This window comes from Coregonus lavaretus (genome assembly GCF_964263955.1).
Source record: "Coregonus lavaretus genome assembly, chromosome: 20".
NCBI classification, from domain to species: domain Eukaryota; kingdom Metazoa; phylum Chordata; class Actinopteri; order Salmoniformes; family Salmonidae; genus Coregonus; species Coregonus lavaretus.
Window position 1 is genome coordinate 27797837 of NC_140007.1, and position 20384 is coordinate 27818220.

At 42.7% G+C, this 20384-nt stretch overlaps 1 protein-coding gene across 1 annotated transcript in view; it reads left to right on the forward strand.

The window, feature by feature from the left end:
- Nucleotides 1–257: 257 nt before the first annotated feature.
- Nucleotides 258–20384, forward strand: part of LOC311147681 (V-set and transmembrane domain-containing protein 2-like protein) — a gene marked incomplete at both ends in the record, with an annotated part of 32402 nt that continues 12275 nt past the window's right edge. Inside the window, one exon of the mRNA XM_084184436.1 lies at nucleotides 258–375. Coding sequence (XP_084040562.1) covers nucleotides 258–375 — 118 coding nt within the window. The remainder of the gene's footprint in view (nucleotides 376–20384) is intronic.

Consider the following 20384-nt stretch of genomic DNA (forward strand, 5'->3'; position numbering starts at 1 on the left):
ATTCCCCATTGCAAGCCGAGGCACTCCCCTTTTTGTGTGAGGGAAAATCTCCCTCAGTCGCATCCAGAGCCGACCTAGCTGAAGCGAGATATCAGCGACTTGAACTAGCGGGCGGCTGCACCATCACACCGCTTCATATCAGCGACCTGTGCTTTAGTCTCAAACCGTTACAACACGTTACCTGGATTTTATTTTGTAAACTTACTACAACTAATGTGAGAGTGTGGCAAAGAATACTGGAATCTCAGACAAAAGAGATGGGAGCCTTTGGGGTGATAGTAGGGACATTACATTACATGGGACTCTACATCCAACTTACTGCCGCCACAAGGCAAGGTGGACACGCAGAGGTAGAGAACCACATCTCCGGGAACGGTATGTTTCTGCCCTCTAATGTTTTATTTGGTTCAATTGTAATGATATGGGTGAGCAAAATTCAGAAAGAAAACAGGAAACACGAGGAAGATGCTGCTGGTTTAGAGGGAGAGAGTGTGTTCAGCGTTGAGGCAAGTGATGCAAATGTGTTTTCTTTATAAGGGAACACCTGAGGTAGAAGGATGAGCGATGTGTTTTGTACATTAATATCAGTTAAGCTCCTGGGGTTAATTCATGTTCTATATGCACAGTTATTGAACTACATTTTTTATGTACAAATCTACATAGCCTACCGTTTTCTGTCAAATAGTAGTTCATAATTAGAACACTGACAATGCTATTTGTGTCATGGTAGGACAAGAGTGGAAGCAGAAATACACTATATATACAAAAGTATGTGGACCCCCCTTCAAATTAGTGGATTCGGCTATTTCAGCCACACCCGTTGCTGACAGGTGTATAAAATCGAGCACACAGCCATGCAATCTCCTTAGACAAACATTGGCAGTAGAATGGCCTTACTGAAGAGCTCAGTGACTTTCAACGTGGCACCATCATAGGATGCCACCTTTCTAACAGTCAAATGTCTGCCCTGCTAGAGCTGCCCCGGTCAAATGTAAGCGCTGTTATTGTGGAGTGGAAACGTCTAGGAGAAACAACGGCTCAGCCACAAAGTGGTAGGCCACACAAGCTCACAGAACGGGACCGCTGAGTGTTGAAGTGCGTAGCCCGTAAAAATTGTCTGTCCTGCACACTCACTACCGAGTTCCAAACTGCCTCTGGAAGCAACGTCAGCACAAATACAGAAATAGTTTGTCGAGATCGGTGTGGAAGAACTTGACTGGCCTGCACAGAGCCCTGACCTCAACCCCATTGAACACCTTTGGGATGAATTAGAACGCCGACTGCGAGCCAGGCCTAATCGCCCAACATTCGTGCCCGACCTCACTAATGCTCATGTGGCTGAATGGAAGCAAATCCCCGCAGCAATGTTCCAACATCTAGTGGAAAGCCTTCCCAGAAGAGTGGAGGCTGATATAGCAGCAAAGGGGGACCAACTCCATATTAATGCCCATGATTTTGGAATGAGATGTTTGACGAGCAGGTGTCCACATACTTTTGGTCATGTAGTGTATTATGATGAATATACTGCGTGTTGGTGCAGTGACTCTCTATATTGCACATGAAATCAAATGTAGCTAATACATAAACAATTAATTTTATTAAGAAATGCATGGCTACATTCAATAAATTATTGTTTTATTCAGGAATATCGTAATGTTCATATGAAACAACTGTATTATGTCTATTTAAAAAAATGTGTGTGAAAGTTATCTATTTGTTTCAACTAAACTATGTCAACTTTGTTACTTTGATATTGGCCTCATAATTAAATAGCTAGAACAATATAATTATCAGCTTATGAAAATTAGCCTAACTGTTGAAAGAACCGCTGCAGGTGGTAGTTTTAATAATACATCATGCCTATATTCTGGCACAATACTCAACTTTTCAGAATTGAGTGGATAACAAGTGACATTTGAACATTGGGTCGTCCAATAATAAGCTACAATGGTCAAAAGACTGTGTTACTAGCTGGAGGGCAAAAACATCTCTGCTGGAGACTGATCCTCTGATGACGCACCAACACTGTCTCTGGCTTCCTGTTGTCTATTTTACAGTTGCATCACTCAGCTAAACGTGTATTGTCTGGCTTCATCATCTTATGTTTGGGATCCCAGCTGCTTGGCTGTCAGCTCAGCAGATGTGTGGGCAGAAGTTTGGCATGGGTAGAAAAATGGACTGTCGAGAAGAGAAGATTGCGTGTGGGGCTAAGTGCCTCCACGCACTTGAGCAAGATACTGATGATCCCCTATAACAAAGTGAACATCAGAGTCTTACTTCTGCCAAATCTTCTTCTACCATCACCATTGTGCCCACTGGTATTACTAGCAGATACTAGTATGATAACATGCATGGTATAATTTCTCTGATTGGGTTGTGTGAAGTAGAGTGGGATATTGGGTTGTGTGATCAGTGACAGAAGTGAGATCCCTCTGATGACTCATTAACTTTTAATCTAAGGACAGCAGAGGGAGGAAAACTGCCTCACTGGGGCTGATGTTATTCAAACATGGAATATGTTGCCCTGATAAAACTCTGCATCTTGGTGTCCAAAATGAATGTGTAGAAAAAAAGTTGAGCCCCTCATCAGGGTGTGAGCCCCTCATTACCTGCTCCTCCAGGGTGTGTGGGTCAACCTCTGGTCAGTGGGCTGGACCTAGACAAACCAAGCTGACACACAGGCCACACTGTTAGACAGCCAGCTGTGTCCATCCACAGCTTGCCAACACCTCTACAGGTGCATGACTCCCCCACTGCCTCTGACCTAAAGGCCACAGGGACTTAGCATAAAGCAGGGGTGGGGCACACTGGCCCTGGAGGGCTACAAGGTGGGTTAAGTATTATAGTGCCCCTGCTGTTGGCAGAGTCGGTTAGCATTTCCCAAAGCTGAAAATCACCCTGCATGCAGATAGTGAAAGTAAAAATATTTGTCATTCACTACAGATTTTCTGAATGATGCAGACTGCATCACCAACTGTTTTGGTTGTTACCTTTTAATTAAATCCTAATTTAGGCCAGGAATATCCAGAGGGGGTTTTATCTAGCCAATCAATGACATTAATCAATTAAGTGCTAAAGAGGAAAGAAAACAACCACATAGAGACTGAGACACTGAGAGCCAACAGTGTATACAGATCATGAATATTACAGTAATATTATTTAAACCAATAGACTATTGAATAAATGTTGTCATATCAAGGAATTTCCTCTTCAACAATAGTTAGGGCTGCTATAAAACAAACAAAAAGCCACCAAACGTCCATGTCCTCTCTCTGCTCTTTGCTCTAGCCCTCAACTAACTGCTGCTTCAGCCTCAGCAGTTTGTGTTGACTATTCATTAGCCAGGCTCACGCTGAGAGGCTGACAGGCTGGTCTCTGACTTGCTATCAGCGGTGGGGCCCTGGCTGGGCTGAGCTGGGCTGGGCTGGCATCAACACATCTCCTCTCCCTGCAAGGCCCAGCCAGGATGAATCCTCCTGGGACAGATGTCCCTCTGCTGGGAGGGGGACTGAGGCCTCACCCTGACCAGGTTATCCTGAGACCAGGCTATATAAGCTGCTCCGAATGGCACACCTCCTATCCACTCTCTGTTATTTGAGTGGGAGGAATATATACAGTGGGGAGAACAAATATTTGATACACTGCCGATTTTGCAGGTTTTCCTACTTACAAAGCATGTAGAGGTCTGTCATTTTTATCATAGGTACACTTCAACTGTGAGAGACGGAATCTAAAACAAAAATCCAGAAAATCACAGTGTATGATTTTTAAGTAATTAATTTGCATTTTATTGCATGACATAAGTATTTGATCACCTACCAACCAGTAAGAATTCCGGCTCTCACAGACCTGTTAGTTTTTCTTTAAGAAGCCCTCCTGTTCTCCACTCATTACCTGTATTAACTGCACCTGTTTGAACTCGTTACCTGTATAAAAGACACCTGTCCACACACTCAATCAAACAGACTCCAACCTCTCCACAATGGCCAAGACCAGAGAGCTGTGTAAGGACATCAGGGATACAATTGTAGACCTGCACAAGGCTGGGATGGGCTACAAGGCTGGGATGGGTCCTCTGTAGCTCAGCTGGTAGAGCACGGCGCTTGTAACGCCAAGGTAGTGGGTACGATCCCCGGGACCACCCATACACAAAAAAATGTATGCACGCATGACTGTAAGTCGCTTTGGATAAAAGCGTCTGCTAAATGGCATATTATTATATATTATTATACAGGACAATAGGCAAGCAGCTTGGTGAGAAAGCAACAACTGTTGGCGCAATTATTAGAAAATGGAAGAAGTTCAAGATGATGGTCAATCGCCCTCGGTCTGGGGCTCCATGCAAGATCTCACCTTGTGGGGCATCAATGATCATGAGGAAGGTGAGGGATCAGCCCAGAACTACACGGCAGGACCTGGTCAATGACCTGAAGAGAGCTGGGACCACAGTCTCAAAGAAAACCATTAGTAACACACTACGCCGTCATGGATTAAAATCCTGCAGCGCACGCAAGGTGTCCCTGCTCAAGCCAGCGCATGTCCAGGCCCGTCTGAAGTTTGCCAATGACCATCTGGATGATCCAGAGGAGGAATGGGAGAAGATCATGTGGTCTGATGAGACAAAAATAGAGCTTTTTGGTCGAAACTCCACTCGCCGTGTTTGGAGGAAGAAGAAGGATGAGTACAACCCCAAGAACACCATCCCAACCGTGAAGCATGGAGGTGGAAACATCATTCTTTGGGGATGCTTTTCTGCAAAGGGGACAGGACGACTGCACCGTATTGAGGGGAGGATGGATGGGGCCATGTATCGCGAGATCTTGGCCAACAACCTCCTTCCCTCAGTAAGAGCATTGAAGATGGGTCGTGGCTGGGTCTTCCAGCATGACAACGACCCGAAACACACAGCCAGGGCAACTAAGGAGTGGCTCCGTAAGAAGCATCTCAAGGCCCTGGAGTGGCCTAGCCAGTCTCCAGACCTGAACCCAATAGAAAATCTTTGGAGGGAGCTGAAAGTCTGTATTGCCCAGCGACAGCCCCGAAACCTGAAGGATCTGGAGAAGGTCTGTATGGAGGAGTGGGCCAAAATCCCTGCTGCAGTGTGTGCAAACCTGGTCAAGACCTACAGGAAACGTATGATCTCTGTAATTGCAAACAAAGGTTTCTGTACCAAATATTAAGTTCTGCTTTTCTGATGTATCAAATACTTATGTCATGCAATAAAATGCAAATTAATTACGTAAAAATCATACAATGTGATTTTATGGATTTTTGTTTTAGATTCCGTCTCTCACAGTTGAAGTCTACCTATGATAAAAAATTACAGACCTCTACATGCTTTGTAAGTAGGAAAACCTGCAAAATCGGCAGTGTATCAAATACTTGTTCTCCCCACTGTATTAGATGTTTAGATGTAAAGTAATTACACTACAACAACAACAAAAAACTGCTTTGGTGTGTATTTTGAGGGCCTTATATGAAGCGAACCATTGAACTCTTTTTGGTTCAATGTAGCTTACCACCATTTCTCCAAGCAGTGGGTTATGCAGGGGAAGCCCTGTTGACCTAAAGGTTCCAGCAGCATAAGGAACACAAAGTACTATTTCCATTGAATGAGCAGGGCCCCTATTACAGTCTTCCATTTCTCTCTTTTTCTCTCTTTCTCCTTTTTCCTTTCCTCTCTCTCCAGATTGCCCATTACAAACTGTAGGGTCAGCCAGCAGTCATTCAATGTGTTTTCTCTCTATGTATTCAGTTCTGATGGTTCTTGTGGAGTGTAAGCGCCTTAAAGTGAACAGATCTTTTCCTCCTCATTTCCCTTTCATGTCCTAATGTCTCTGGCCAAACATATCCCCAGAGCACTTTGGAGACTAAAATATTTGCCTTTCGACTGGCGATACAGAGTCAGAGAGTCTCTCTCATGTCCTTTTCATGCCAGTGTCTCTGGGAGTCAACGATTCCCTGGCTCTCCCCACAGGGAGCAGAACCATATTTCCTCCATATTTCCTCCAGCCTTGATAATAAGAGAATTGGATGGAGGGATCTTTCTGGGCTCTGGTTGGAAGAGTGAGCAATCTTATCTCACATTTGACACATGACTGCTGTGGTGGCCATCGCAGACCTCCTGGGCAGGGCTTGGCTGGGCTCATCTGTTGGCCATCAGCATGATGTTGATTTGCTTTAGTGGAGTCGAGCTGAGATTTGCTTCTCCAAATAGCTTGTTTGCCCCCATGGGTGTCCCGAAACAAACCAATGAAGACAGCAGCTTGAGTTAATTTCTGAAGTATAATACCTCTTTGTTTATATGGACAAGCAAAACGTAAAAATAAAAAAACAAAAAAACAAAATATATATATATGTTTTTTGAGTGTGATAAATAGCTTTTATAAGGCCTGAAGCTCCTCCTTTTTAAGTATAATATATCTTTGTTTGTAAGGACAAGTCACACATAAACAAATAAATAAGAAAAAGGTTTTTGAGTGTGATAAATAGCTTTTACAAGGTCGGAAGCTCTTCTTTTTTTGTCAGTATTAGGTCTGAAGTCATCGGTAAATAATAGTCATATGCACTGAGTTAGACACTTCATCATCATGGCAACTACTTTGCCCACTCTTGATGATTCATAGGCATTGACATCAGTGTCACATGGCTGATGGGCACCAACAAATTACTACTCCCATTATCTGCATTAGACAACATTCAAGGGCTTGGAGAAAAACACATTTGTTTGCCAATTATGATGATCATTTATTTAGTAATCATGATCATTTTTATAATTTTGTGAACATGAGATGGATTTGGGTCACATCAGTACAAACAATATAGATCTATATTAATGTAACTGCTTTGCAATAGGCTTACAGTATGTAGCTATTGAAAGTATGTGGGCTGGTTTTCAATATTATTCAGTCTGGTAGCCTACACAGTGTAGTGTTGAAATACAACTTTAACCATTCACCATGTTCCCATCCATCATATCAGAGGCCTGGCTCAATTAGAAGGCGGGCCTGGGGCCATGTTGAGACAGGGACATCCATTATAATGTCTCTCTTTCTCTGAAGTGACCAGCCCTAATTATGCTGCTGTGGAGCGGCTGGTTCACACACAGTGGGTGAATGGAGACCCAGCAACACTGTTCAATCATCTCATTCTGGGAGTGGACTGACTCACCCAGAGGGGGAGATGGGAATACACAGGAGACTCACTCTGTTTCTGTTTCTCTGTGTATTTACACTGTGTTTCATGGTGTTATGGTATTTCCATAGTTTTCATGATCTACAAGGCTGTATTTTACACAACAAGAGGACAAAAGTGTAGAAACGTTGGAATATCTGCGAGCAGTTTAGTAGGAAAGGCAATTTGACGACCTAGCATTAATGCAGGGCATTTATATCTGCACGCATGTTGCATGTTATTCACAGCATAATTTGAATCCCAACCAGTAGTGTTATTACTACTGCCTGCCAGCGATGCAGAGCTCCTGTCTTTTATATTCAGTGTGTCTGTCTTTCACCAGTCCCTCTAATTGCTGTCAGATACCTTTGAGGGGCTACTTGGTATTTCAAAAGGCTGCTGGGCTGGATGGCTTGCACCTATCAGTAATGTAGAATGGTAAATTACATTTTTTGATGGTTTTGTATTGCTTGACTGCAGACACCTCCCGCAGCTCAGAGCTAATGCCAGCCTCACATCTACCTTCGGCAGGGGTGCTGTCTCTATCCAGTTACTTTGTTATTAGATGGGTGCTTTAGCCAAGGACAGAAGGTATCATAATGATATGTTCATTACACCAAATAGGGATTTTGCTACATGTAATTAGATCGTCATCTGGCTATCATATCATATACAATTATGCAATACCATGACATTCAGGCATATTTTATGGTTTTGGCTCAGGTGGGGTATTTGTCATTCTAAACCAGGGAAACAGATGAGCATCTATCGTATGAAACAAATCAAGATTCCCTATGCATCTCTAGTCTGTGAGATCCATAAACCCCCATTTGACCAGCTGTGGGGACTTTGGGAGGTGTTCAGAGGTTTTAGAGGGTTTTTAAAGTAGATTCCATAGACATCTCTGTGTCTGCCATAACCAGCTGAGGCACCTGCTCCCCCTCAGCAAGACAAGTTGTGACAGGTGCAAAGCTGTCCTGTGTCAGTGGTAAAGTTCATGCTCGTCCTGAACTGTCAGACTGGAAAACAACCTGACAGCTCCTCGAATGAATAAGCTGGAGCGGAGGGAGAGCGGGATGGAGGGGAGAGAGAGAGCGAGATGCTGGTGTGATATAAAAAGATAATGACCATAGGGTTGCCTGGTGCAGTGACACACAAGTCTAGATTCATGTAGGCTTATTTGCAGTGCAGTGCACTGCTGTGATGAACAGTTAATAGCTATCTTATCCCCCCAGTTGTTAGATAGATTGATAGATTGAACTTGTCATCACTTTAGTTGGCCAGGCCTTTTCATCAGTGGAGGACAATGTTTAGAAGGACAATACATTTAGCTACAAGATATGATACATTCTGCTGCAGATAAATTATTATCAGGACGTCATATTCACTGAGTCGCTTGTGCTTGTTCTTACCCTCTCTGGATGTCTGGGGACTTTTCTGCAGACGGTTGATGTGTTCCGGCCTATCAAATGTGACACTTTTCATGGCTGTTATTCTTTTTAATATGGCACATCAAAGTCATCGCTGCGCTCTCTCTAAAGCCACGCTGTCAAAGTCTCCACTGATATGGCATCGAGTGAGACTCTTGAAAAGCCGGATGGTGTTCTGTACTTTTCAATGAAAGAGAGAAAGTCTCTGTCTCAGAGTTCGCAGAAGTGTTTTATTTTAAATGGATGGTATAAAAAAGTAGGACAGGTCTCTTTTATTTATCTGGCTTTCTGTTCTTATATGTGAAGGATATTGACTGGTATTCAGCAGTCATTAAATAGGCTAGGTTATCAAGGATGGAGCTCATGGTATGCTAGGACTGAGTTTAAGGACAACTGTGAAATGGAAAAAGAAAATCCAGGTATTCATTGTACTTTTAAGTTATGTTTATAATCATGTTGCAAATGTGTAACAAAAGTACAAATTTTACAAAATCTCTCAATATCTTGTTTTTACCTTTTGGAAACAGGAAATCACTGTTTGCTATTGTCTCATATAACCTGGAATGTTCCTAGAAGACTTTCCTGTCTATATAGGACTTCTGACTCGGTATCTGCAGTGCGCCAGCTTGCTTCTGTCTGATTACATTCATTTCAGATGAGTGCTAAACATAAGCAGTGTCAGCTACATCATTCATCAAAGTCACCACAAATGGATGGAGAAGAAAAAGAGAGAGCTGTTTTGTTGAATCCCCTTGACTACATGTTATCCAAAAAGGCTGTTTATTTCTTATTTTCGGTGTCAGGTCGCCCCATGAAAATCCCTTTGGGAACGGAGGAGAAGCAGATTTAGGTGGAGGTGAATTTCAGCATCACTATTGGGCACACTTCCAGCTCCTCTCCTCCTCTCCTGGCCCTGGCTGGCTCTCTGAGCTGTCACCTCCCCTCTCCGTCTCAGCTGCTGGAGAGAGAGACTCCTGGGTGCATTAGGAGGGCGAGGAGATTAGATATCAACTGCTGATATCTCTTGTAGCGCTGCATCACACTCTTTTTATCTGGCCCCAGAGAGCTGGCTTGGCTGGGGAGATTTAAAGAGGATGCGCAAGAGGATGCTCATTTTTGTTTTCAATGTTCCTTTCTTGTTTTACATGAAGGTTCATAAGATATCAGTGGATTTCACACCCTTAACTAGCTGTGTAGGCTATTGTGTGTGGATGTATTGTTATGAGTGTATTTTGAATCCATGTTTACTGAGTCCTAAAAGAGCTTCTGGATGCCTTTCCTAGGCAGTACTGTTGTGATTATTGATTGTCCTATCTCTGAGGTGAGGTATTTGCCTCTGAATTCATTGATTGTTGTGGGGAGGCTATTTAATTGCTCTCCTCCGTGACGGCTGAAACACAGTTGGAACTGGGCCATGGGGGAGACATGACTTGCATATGTCAATGGACTCAAAAGCCCCCAGAGCCCTACATGTCTCAAAGGATACTGCTTAATGTGTGTCTGTCATGTGATTTGTGTACCTACATTCATGCCACTCATTTGGTACAGTGTTTAGCCAAGTTGAATACAGTGGCTTGCGAAAGTATTCACCCCCCTTGGCATTTTTCCTATTTTGTTGCCTTACAACCTGGAATTAAAATTGATTTTTTGGGGAGTTTGTATCATTTGATTTACACAACATGCCTACCACTTTGAAGATGCAAAATATTTGTTATTGTGAAACAAACAAGAAATAAGACAAAAAAACAGAAAACTTGAGCGTGCATAACTATTCACCCCCCCCAAAGTCAATACTTTGTAGAGCCACCTTTTGCAGCAATTACAGCTGCAAGTCTCTTGGGGTATGCCTCTATAAGTTTGGCACATCTAGCCACTGGGATTTATGGCCATTCTTCAAGGCAAAACTGCTCCAGCTCCTTCAATTTGGATGGGTTCCGCTGGTGTACAGCAATCTTTAAGTCATACCACAGATTCTCAATTGGATTGAGGTCTGGGCTTTGACTAGGCCATTCCAAGACATTTAAATGTTTCCCCTTAAACCACTCGAGTGTTTCTTTAGCAATATGCTTAGGGTCATTGTCCTGCTGGAAGGTGAACCTCCGTCCCAGTCTCAAATCTCTGGAAGACTGAAACAGGTTTCCCTCAAGAATTTCCCTGTATTTAGCGCCATCCATCATTCCTTCAATTCTGACCAGTTTCCCAGTCCCTGCCAATGAAAAACATCCCCACAGCATGATCCTGCCACCACCATGCTTCTCTGTGGGGATGGTGTTCTCGGGGTGATGAGAGGTGCTGGGTTTGCGCCAGACATAGCGTTTTCCTTGATGGCCAAAAAGCTAAATTTTAGTCTCATCTGACCAGAGTACCTTTTTCCATATGTTTGGGGAGTCTCCCACATGCCTTTTGGTGAACACCAAACGTGTTTGCTTATTCTTTTCTTCAAGCAATGGCTTTTTTCTGCTCACTCTTCCGTAAAGCCCAGCTCTGTGGAGTGTACGGCTTTAAGTGGTACTATGGACAGATATTCCAATCTCTGCTGTGGAGCTTTGCAGCTCCTACGGGGTTATCTTTGGTCTCTTTGTTGCCTCTCTGATTAATGCCCTCCTTGCCTGGTCCATGAGTTTTGGTGGGCGGCCCTCTCTTGGCAGGTTTGTGGTGCCATATTCTTTCCATTTTTTAATAATGGATTTAATGGTGCTCCGTGGGATGTTCAATGTTTCGAATATTTCTTTATAACCCAACCCTGATCTGTACTTCTCCACAACTTTGTCCCTGACCTGTTTGGAGAGCTCCTTGGTTTTCATAGTGCCGCTTTCTTGGTGGTGCCCTCTTGCTTAGTGGTTTTGCAGACTCTGGGGCCTTTCAGAACAGGTGTAAATATACTGAGATCATGTGACAGATCATGTGACACTTAGATTGCACACAGATGGACTTTATTTAACTAATTATGTGACTTCTGACGGTAATTGGTTGCACCAGATCTTATTTAGGGTCTTCATAGCAAAGGGGGTGAATACATATGCACGCACCACTTTTCCGTTATTAATTTTTTTGAATTTTTTGAAACAAGTATTTTTTTTTAAATTTCACTTCACCAATTTGGACTATTTTGTGTATGTCCATCACATGAAATCCAAATAAAAATCCATTTAAATTACAGGTTGTAATGCAAGAAAATAGGAAAAACGCCAAGGGGATGAATACTTTTGCAAGGCACTCTATGCTTTGTACTTTTCTGTCCTTTTAGCTCAGACATTCTATAAAACAGTGACAAAGTATTTAACACATTCTCTCATTGGACAATTTGAGCAGTGTTGGTTTTTAATCCATTTAGATATGATGGTATTCTGACCAATTTCTTCCAAATGCTGTAACAAGAAAAGTACTTTGTATGCACAACAATAACCATTGAACACCTCACAGTAAATCGCTGAAGTGAATAGTCTCGTGGAATTATTATGTGATCATTCTGAATATCACTATTTTGACTGTTAGATGTGTTGGAAGTAGCTATTTTTACTATCAATGACTGGATTATAAAGCATTGGCATTTTTACTAGATCATCTTAACCATCCCAGGCCATTTAGATGTTCCTTGTGCTTGTTATAGTAACTGGCTGTGACACAAATCCATGCTTTAAAAGGTCTATAAAATATATTACACATCTCTCATTGTGACTTCTGTTTTGATCTGAGAACAGAGTCTTCACAAGGTTTATGTATGATAACTGTTGACTTTTTGTAATCAGCTGCATAAATCCAAACTCTGTCTTGTGGCAAAATTGCTCAATGGAAATGTAATCATATTTTGATTTCACTTACCCCAGTTTCCACTGTTCTCCAAAAGATTTACAATACATTTTTCCTGGAAAATGACTAGGCCTAACCATGTAGGCTATCCATTACAAACAGAAATATCTACATAGCTAGCATTTCAGTTGATAAGAACGAAAGCAAAAGACATTTAGTAAAGATTAATTTCAGAATGTGCTATATGCATTAGATGAATGACCTTTGGATAGTCAATCGCTGTCTGTTTACTGTGTCTTCAAGAAGCTTACAGGTGTCTTTGAAACATGACCACTGCTATTTGCATTATGTTAAGAGAGCATCGTTAGAAGAGGCAATTATTTTAGTGGAGTGGATGGAGCTGGCTGGCCTGCCAGTGATAAGTGAGAAATCAAAGGCAGAGGCTGAGCTCGGAGACGAGCCTCTCTGTGCCTGGGTCTGTGGGGGCAACTACAGAGGTTAATGAATCTGCTAGGCCAGCTATCATCTAGGGAGGGAGAGAGCATCAAAGCAAATCACTCTCATAACTTGTTTTTCCTGCTCTTTTATCCAGGGTTTAAAGCTGAATTTACTGCCTGTTTTTTGGGGGGTGTAGATACTGTCATTTGGATAGGTATTGTTTTGTTAAAAGCATCAAGACTATAAACGCAATGTATAAGTTTGTGTGTACAGAGCGTTCTGCATTCTCTGTAAGTTAATTTCTATTCCCAGGGCCCTGAATGTGGTACCTGAGTGCAATTCTGTCTTTTTAAATGTCACTGTTCTCCACCATCTCCAGTTCCTTTTTTATTTAACTATCCCTTTTCTTTTCACTTCTCTCTTTCTCCTCTCTTTCTCTCTACTGACACCATCGTCACCACTGGTGTGTTTCTCTTCATCTCTCGCTCCCTTTGTGATCTCTCTGTCATCCCACACACCTTCTCTCTATTCACCTGCTCTTCCGTTCCCCGCACCTACATTCTATTTTAAAAAGTGTAATGTACAATCCCTGAGTATCTGCCCCCAGATCAGTAGAAATGTGTAGTTCATTAGAGTTCGCCCCCTGTAACATAGAACACTGACATGTTATGAGGAGGCCTGATGATGGCATGACTAATATCACTAGATTGCTTTATAGATACCAGACAGGCTGTGCTGTAAGGAACAATATACTCATACTTCATCTTACAGTAGCAGAATCTCTAAGTGACAGAGGCAGACCCCCAGCATTGATCATCATGGCTCTGAGAGCTGGGGTTTTACATGTACCTAACACTGTTAGTGATAGAACATTCAACAATCCTCAGCCCTGTGGATGATGGCTGAAACAAGAGATATATTAAGGCCCTATAAAATCTGCGACACAGAGAACGTGAACGGAATCCAGATATTAAAACAGAATTCAACAAAAGTAAAAAATGTATTGAACTTAGTAGGGAATCAACTAAATATATTGAACAGAATGCATCAGTGATTCGTATTTCCTGCAACTTTCTGAAGAGGCAACGAGAACTTCCCCTGTCTGTGTATGTGCGGTGCGTGCATCTACCACTTTGTGTAGCTGTTAGCGATTATGCTAATGAAAAGTATTCTGGTAGATGGAAAGACTTTCCCAAAAACCTTATCAATTAAATGTTAATTACAAAGTAGCCTATGCTTACCTGGCAGAATTATATCATGATTATTTGCATCAATCCAGTGGGTATTTACCTTCACATGTGCACTACAAAAACTGCAAAAAGAACTGCCTCTTGCTGATGCACACTGGAAATAAAGGGTTACTATACCCAAAATCCATTGCCCAATGTTATAGAATGGCGTTGGAATGCATTGCGGCCGTTTTGCGGGCTCCTGACCAATTATGACCAATTCCGCCCAATTCCGCTATTTTCTTTCACTAATCCTAACTTTTTTTGGGACATAATGTTTCCGCCATCGTTTCCTATGACCGAAAAGAGCTTCTGGACATCAGAACAGCGATCACTAACCTCGATTTGGATGAAGATTTCTACTTCAACGAGTCGGCTGCACAGGACATACAGTACTGCTCACCCCAGACCGGGCCCTAATCCCAGAGACTCGGAAGAGAAAGAGACGGCGATATAGAGGCGGACGTGCAGGCAGCCTAACGAAGCTACGCCGGCGAGTAAATGAACAACTGTAATATGCCATGTTTGTTGGAAACTTGGCTGAATAAGGACATGGATAATACACATATAACTTGTTTCTATATGCATCAGCAGGACAGAACGGTAGTGTCGGGTATGCTCAAGGTGGATGGGGTGTGTCTCTTTGTTAACAACAGCTTTTAAGGAAGTCTCGAGGTTCTGCTCGCCTGAGTTAGAATACCTCATGATAAGCTGTAGAACATACTATTTACGAAGAGAACTTTCTTCTAGATTTTTCATAGCTGTCTATTTACCACCACAAACCAATGCTGGCACTAAGACCGCATTCAACGAGCTGTATAGGGCCATAAGCAAACAAGAACATGCTCATCCAGAGGCGGCGCTCCTAGTGGCCGGTGATTTTAATGCAGGAAAACTGAAATCCGTTTTACCTAATTTCTACCAGCAGGTCCTCTGTGCAAATAGAGCCGAAAATACACTAGATCACCTTTACGCCACACACAAAGCTCTCCCTCGCCCTCCATTTGGCAAATCTGACCATAACTCTATCCTCCTGATTCTTGCTTTCAAGCAAAAACTCAAACAGGAAGAACTAGTGACGCGCTCAGTAAAGAAGTGGTCCGATGAAGCGGATGCTAAGCTACAGGACTGTTTCGCTAGCATAGACTGGAATACAGTGGGGAAAAAAAGTATTTAGTCAGCCACCAATTGTGCAAGTTCTCCCACTTAAAAAGATGACAGACAAATGGAGAATTTTCTTTCCAGAAAATCACATTGTAGGATTTTTAATGAATTTATTTGCAAATTATGGTGGAAAATAAGTATTTGGTCACCTACAAACAAGCAAGATTTCTGGCTCTCACAGACCTGTAACTTCTTCTTTAAGAGGCTCCTCTGTCCTCCACTCGTTACCTGTATTAATGACACCTGTTTGAACTTGTTATCAGTATAAAAGACACCTGTCCACAACCTCAAACAGTCACACTCCAAACTCTACTATGGCCAAGACCAAAGAGCTGTCAAAGGACACCAGAAACAAAATTGTAGACCTGCACCAGGCTGGGAAGACTGAATCTGCAATAGGTAAGCAGCTTGGTTTGAAGAAATCAACTGTGGGAGCAATTATTAGGAAATGGAAGACATACAAGACCACTGATAATCTCCCTCGATCTGGGGCTCCACGCAAGATCTCACCCCGTGGGGTCAAAATGATCACAAGAACGGTGAGCAAAAATCCCAGAACCACACTGGGGGACCTAGTGAATGACCTGCAGAGAGCTGGGACCAAAGTAACAAAGCCTACCATCAGTAACACACTACGCCGCCAGGGACTCAAATCCTGCAGTGCCAGACGTGTCCCCCTGCTTAAGCCAGTACATGTCCAGACCCGACTGAAGTTTGCTAGAGTGCATTTGGATGATCCAGAAGAGGATTGGGAGAATGTCATATGGTCAGATGAAATCTCAACTTGTCGTGTTTGGAGGACAAAGAATGCTGAGTTGCATCCAAAGAACACCATACCTACTGTGAAGCATGTGGGTGGAAACATCATGCTTTGGGGCTGTTTTCTGCAAAGGGACCAGGACGACTGATCCGTGTAAAGGAAAGAATGAATGGGGCCATGTATCGTGAGATTTTGAGTGAAAACCTCCTTCCATCAGCAAGGGCATTGAAGATGAAACGTGGCTGCCAACAAAGGGTATATAACAAAGTATTGAGAAACTTTTGTTATTGACCAAATACTTATTTTCCACCATAATTTGCAAATAATTTCATTAAAAATCCTACAATGTGATTTTCTGGATTTCTTTTTCTCATTTTGTCTGTCATAGTTGACGTGTACCTATGATGAAAATTACAGGCCTCTCTCATCTTTTTAAGTGGGAGAACTTGCACAATTGGTGGCTGACTAAATACTTTTTTTCCCCACTGTATGTTCTGGGACTCATCTGATGGCATTGAGGAGTTTACCACATCAGTCACCGGCATCGACGACGTCGTCCCCACAGTGATCATATGTACAATACCTTCAGAAAGTATTCATACCCCTTGACTTATTCCACATTTTGTTGTGTTACAGCCTGAATTCAAAATTGATTAAATATTATAATTTTTCTCACCCATCTACACACAATACCACATAATGACAAAGTGAAATGTTTGCAAATGTATTTTAAATGAAATACAGAAATAGCTCATTTACATAAGTATTCACACCCCTGAGTCAATACTTTGTAGAAGCACCTTTGGTGGTAATTACAGCTGTGAGTCTTTTTGGGTAAGTCTGTCAGAGCTTTGCACACCTGAATTGTACAATATTTGCCAATTATTCTTAAAAAAATTCTTCAAGCTCTGTCAAGTTGATTGTTGATCATTGCTAGACAGCCATTTTCAAGTCTTGCCATAGATTTTCAAGACGATTTAAGTCAAAACTGTAACTAGGCCACTCGGGAACATTCAGTGTTGTCTTGGTAAGCAACTCCAGTGTAGATTTGGCCTTGTGTTTTAGGTTATTGTCCTGCTGAAAGGTGAATTTGTCTCCCAGTGTCTGTTGGAAAGCAGACTGAACCAGGTTATCCTCTAGGATTTTGCCTGTGCTTATAAGCTGTATTCCGTTTCTTTTTATCCTAAAAGACTCCCTAGTCCTTGCCGATGACAAGAATACCCATAACATGATGCAGCCAACACCATGCTTGAAAATATGAAGATTGTTGTGTTGAATTTGCCCCCAAACATAACGCCATGTATTCAGGACAAAAAGTTAATTTCTTTGCCACATTTTTTGCAGTATTACTTAAGGGCCTTGTTGCAAACAGGTTGCATGTTTTGGAATATTTTTATTCTGTACAGGCTTCCTTCTTTTCACTCTGTCATTTAGGATAGTATTGTGGAGTAAGTACAATGTTGTTGATCCATCCTCAGTTTTCTCATATCACAACCATTAAACTCTGTAACTGTTTTAAAATTACCATTGGCTTCATGGTGAAATCCCTAAGCAGTTTCCTTCCTCTCCGGCAACTGAGTTAGGGAGGACACCTGTATATTTGTAGTGACTGGGTGTATTGATAAACCATCCAAAGCCTAATTAATAACTTCCCAGTGCTCAAAGGGATATTCAGCATCTACTTCTTTTTTTTAACACATCTACAAACCAGAGCCCTTCTTTGTGAGGTGTTGAAAAGCATCTCTGGTCTTTACAGATTATTGTATGTGTGGGGTACAGAGATGCGGTAGTCATTCAAAATCATGTTAACCGCTATTATTGAACACGGAATGAGTCCATGCAGCTTATTATGCGATTAGTTAAGTACATTTGTACTCCTGAACTTATTTAGGCAATATATTTCAGCTTTACATTTTTTATTAATTTAAAACATTTTCCACAAACCAAATTCCACTTTCTGAAGGCACTGTCTATATCCCAAGCAGAAGTCATGGATTACAGGCCACAGCTAAAGCTAAAGTTGATGCCCTCTGACGAACCATCAAACAGGCAAAACGCCAATACAGGACTAAGATCGAATCCTACTACACACGCTCTGACACTCGTTGGATGTGGCAGGGGTTGAAAACTATCACAGATTACAAAGGGAAACCCAGCTGCGAGCTGCCCAGAGACACGAGCCTACCAGATAAGGTAAATACCTTCTATGCTCGCTTCGAGCAACAGTGAACCATGCGTGAGAGCTCCAGCTGTTCCAGACGACTGTGTGATCACGCTCTCCGTAGCTGATGTGAGTAAGATCTTTAAACAGGTTAACATTCACAAGGCCGCAGGGCCAGATGGATTACCAGGACTCGTACTCAGAGCATGTGCTGACCAGCTGGCAAGTGTCTTCACTGACATTTTCAATCTCTCCCTGACCCAGGCAGTAATACCTACATGTTTCAAGCAGACCACCATAGTCTCTGTGCCCAAGAACACAAAGGTAACCTGTCTAAATGACTATAGCCCCGTAGCACTCACATCTGTAGCCATGAAATGCTTTGAAAGGCTGGTCATGGCTCACATCAACACCATCATCCCAGACACCCTGGACGCAATCTCTATTGCACTCCACACTGCCCTTTCCCACTTTGACAAAAGGAACACCTACGTGAGAATGCAGTACATTGACTACAGCTCACGGACGATGGTGGTCAGCGTTTAACTCCATTGTCCCCTCCAAGCTCATCACTAAGCTAAGGACCCTGGGACTGTACAACTCCCTCTGCACCTGGATCCTGGACTTCCTGACAGGACGCCCCCAGGTGGTGAGGGTAGGCAACAACACATCCGCAACACTGACCCTCAACACGGGGGACCCTCAGGGGTGCATGCTTAGTCCCTTCCTGTACTCCCTGTTCACCCACGACTGTGTGGCCGCTCACGACTCCAACACCATCATTAAGTTTGCAGTCAACACGCCGGTGGTAGGCCTGATCACCAACGACGATGAGACAGCCTATAGGGAGGAGGTCAGAGACCTGGCAGTGTGGTGCCAGGACAACAACCTCTCCCTCAACGTCAGCAAGACAAAGTAGCTGATCATGGACTACAGGAAACGGAGGGCAGAGCACACCTCCATTCACATCGACAGGGCTGTAGTGGAGAGGGTCGAGAGCTTCAAGTTCCTCAATGTCCACATCACTAAGGATCTATCATGGTCCAACGACACCAACACAGTCCTGAAGAGGGCACGACAATGCCTCTTCCCCCTGAGGAGGCTGAAAAGATTTGGCATAGGCCCTCAGATCCTCAAAAAGTTATACAGCGGCACCATTGATGCTCCCTGACATCCAGGACCTCTATGCCAGGCAGTGTCAGAGGAAGACCCTAAAAATTGTCAAAGACTCCAGCTACCCAAGTCATAGACTTTTCTCTCTGCTACCTTACGGCAAGAGGTGCCAATACACCATGTCTGGAACCAACAATACCCTGAACAGCTTCTTCCCCAAAGCTACATAATTAAACAAATAGCTACCCGGACTACCTGCATTGACCCTTTTTTCACAAACTTTTTTGACACATCACATGTGCTGCTGCTACTGTTTACCATCTGTCACTTTTATTCCTAGTTATATGTACATACAGTATCTAGAAGATGCCCAAGGCAAGGATGGTACTGCTGGGTTAAATGGAGGACAGCGGAAACCAGCAACGAACACACAGTCCTCATCTGGCCACCATCTCAGCAACTGTTGTCTACCAACTGTTGTCTACTGTTGTCTAACCACCAAAACATGGGCAGGTTAATTTCAAATCTTTTAAACTCAAAATCATCTCACAGAATAGAAGCATTTATATTCAGAGGTGGACCTAGTGACTGTGGTTGCAGTGTTATGAGATATTTTAAAAGCACGAAAGAGAGAGGGGAAGACTGTTGCGATGGAATTTCATTGGGGTAAGAGTGGAATTTGGATGAGTCATTGCAGTACAGCAACTTCCAGCCCAGAGTATGGATCAGAATAGGAAAATGCTAATGATGTTTGTGTTGTGTAATGGCTTGATGTTGGACTGTGCTGTGCAGTGTGACTATCAGACTGCAACTTGGAATTATTTGTTATTTGGAGCCTTGAGCGGAATTCCTCCTCCTGAGTTCAAATAAGCTGCTGCTGTAGATTCCAATAAGCAAGTTACCATACAGCTCGCCTTGCTCATTAGATCTCAAGGGAATAGATGATAGAAATGGTTTATTTCCCATCCCAGCCATGCTCAGTCATTCTTCATACTGTCCAATCAAATAGATATCCATCTCTTCACTTACAGTACAGTGTGGGCTGCAATCCCCCCTTCCTTTAGGCAATTTTCGCAAAATACCACAAAGAAAATACTAAGATTTAAGAAAAGGTTACGTGCAGTGAGAATGTGGTGAATCTCTATTTTTGTCTGTCATTAGTGATA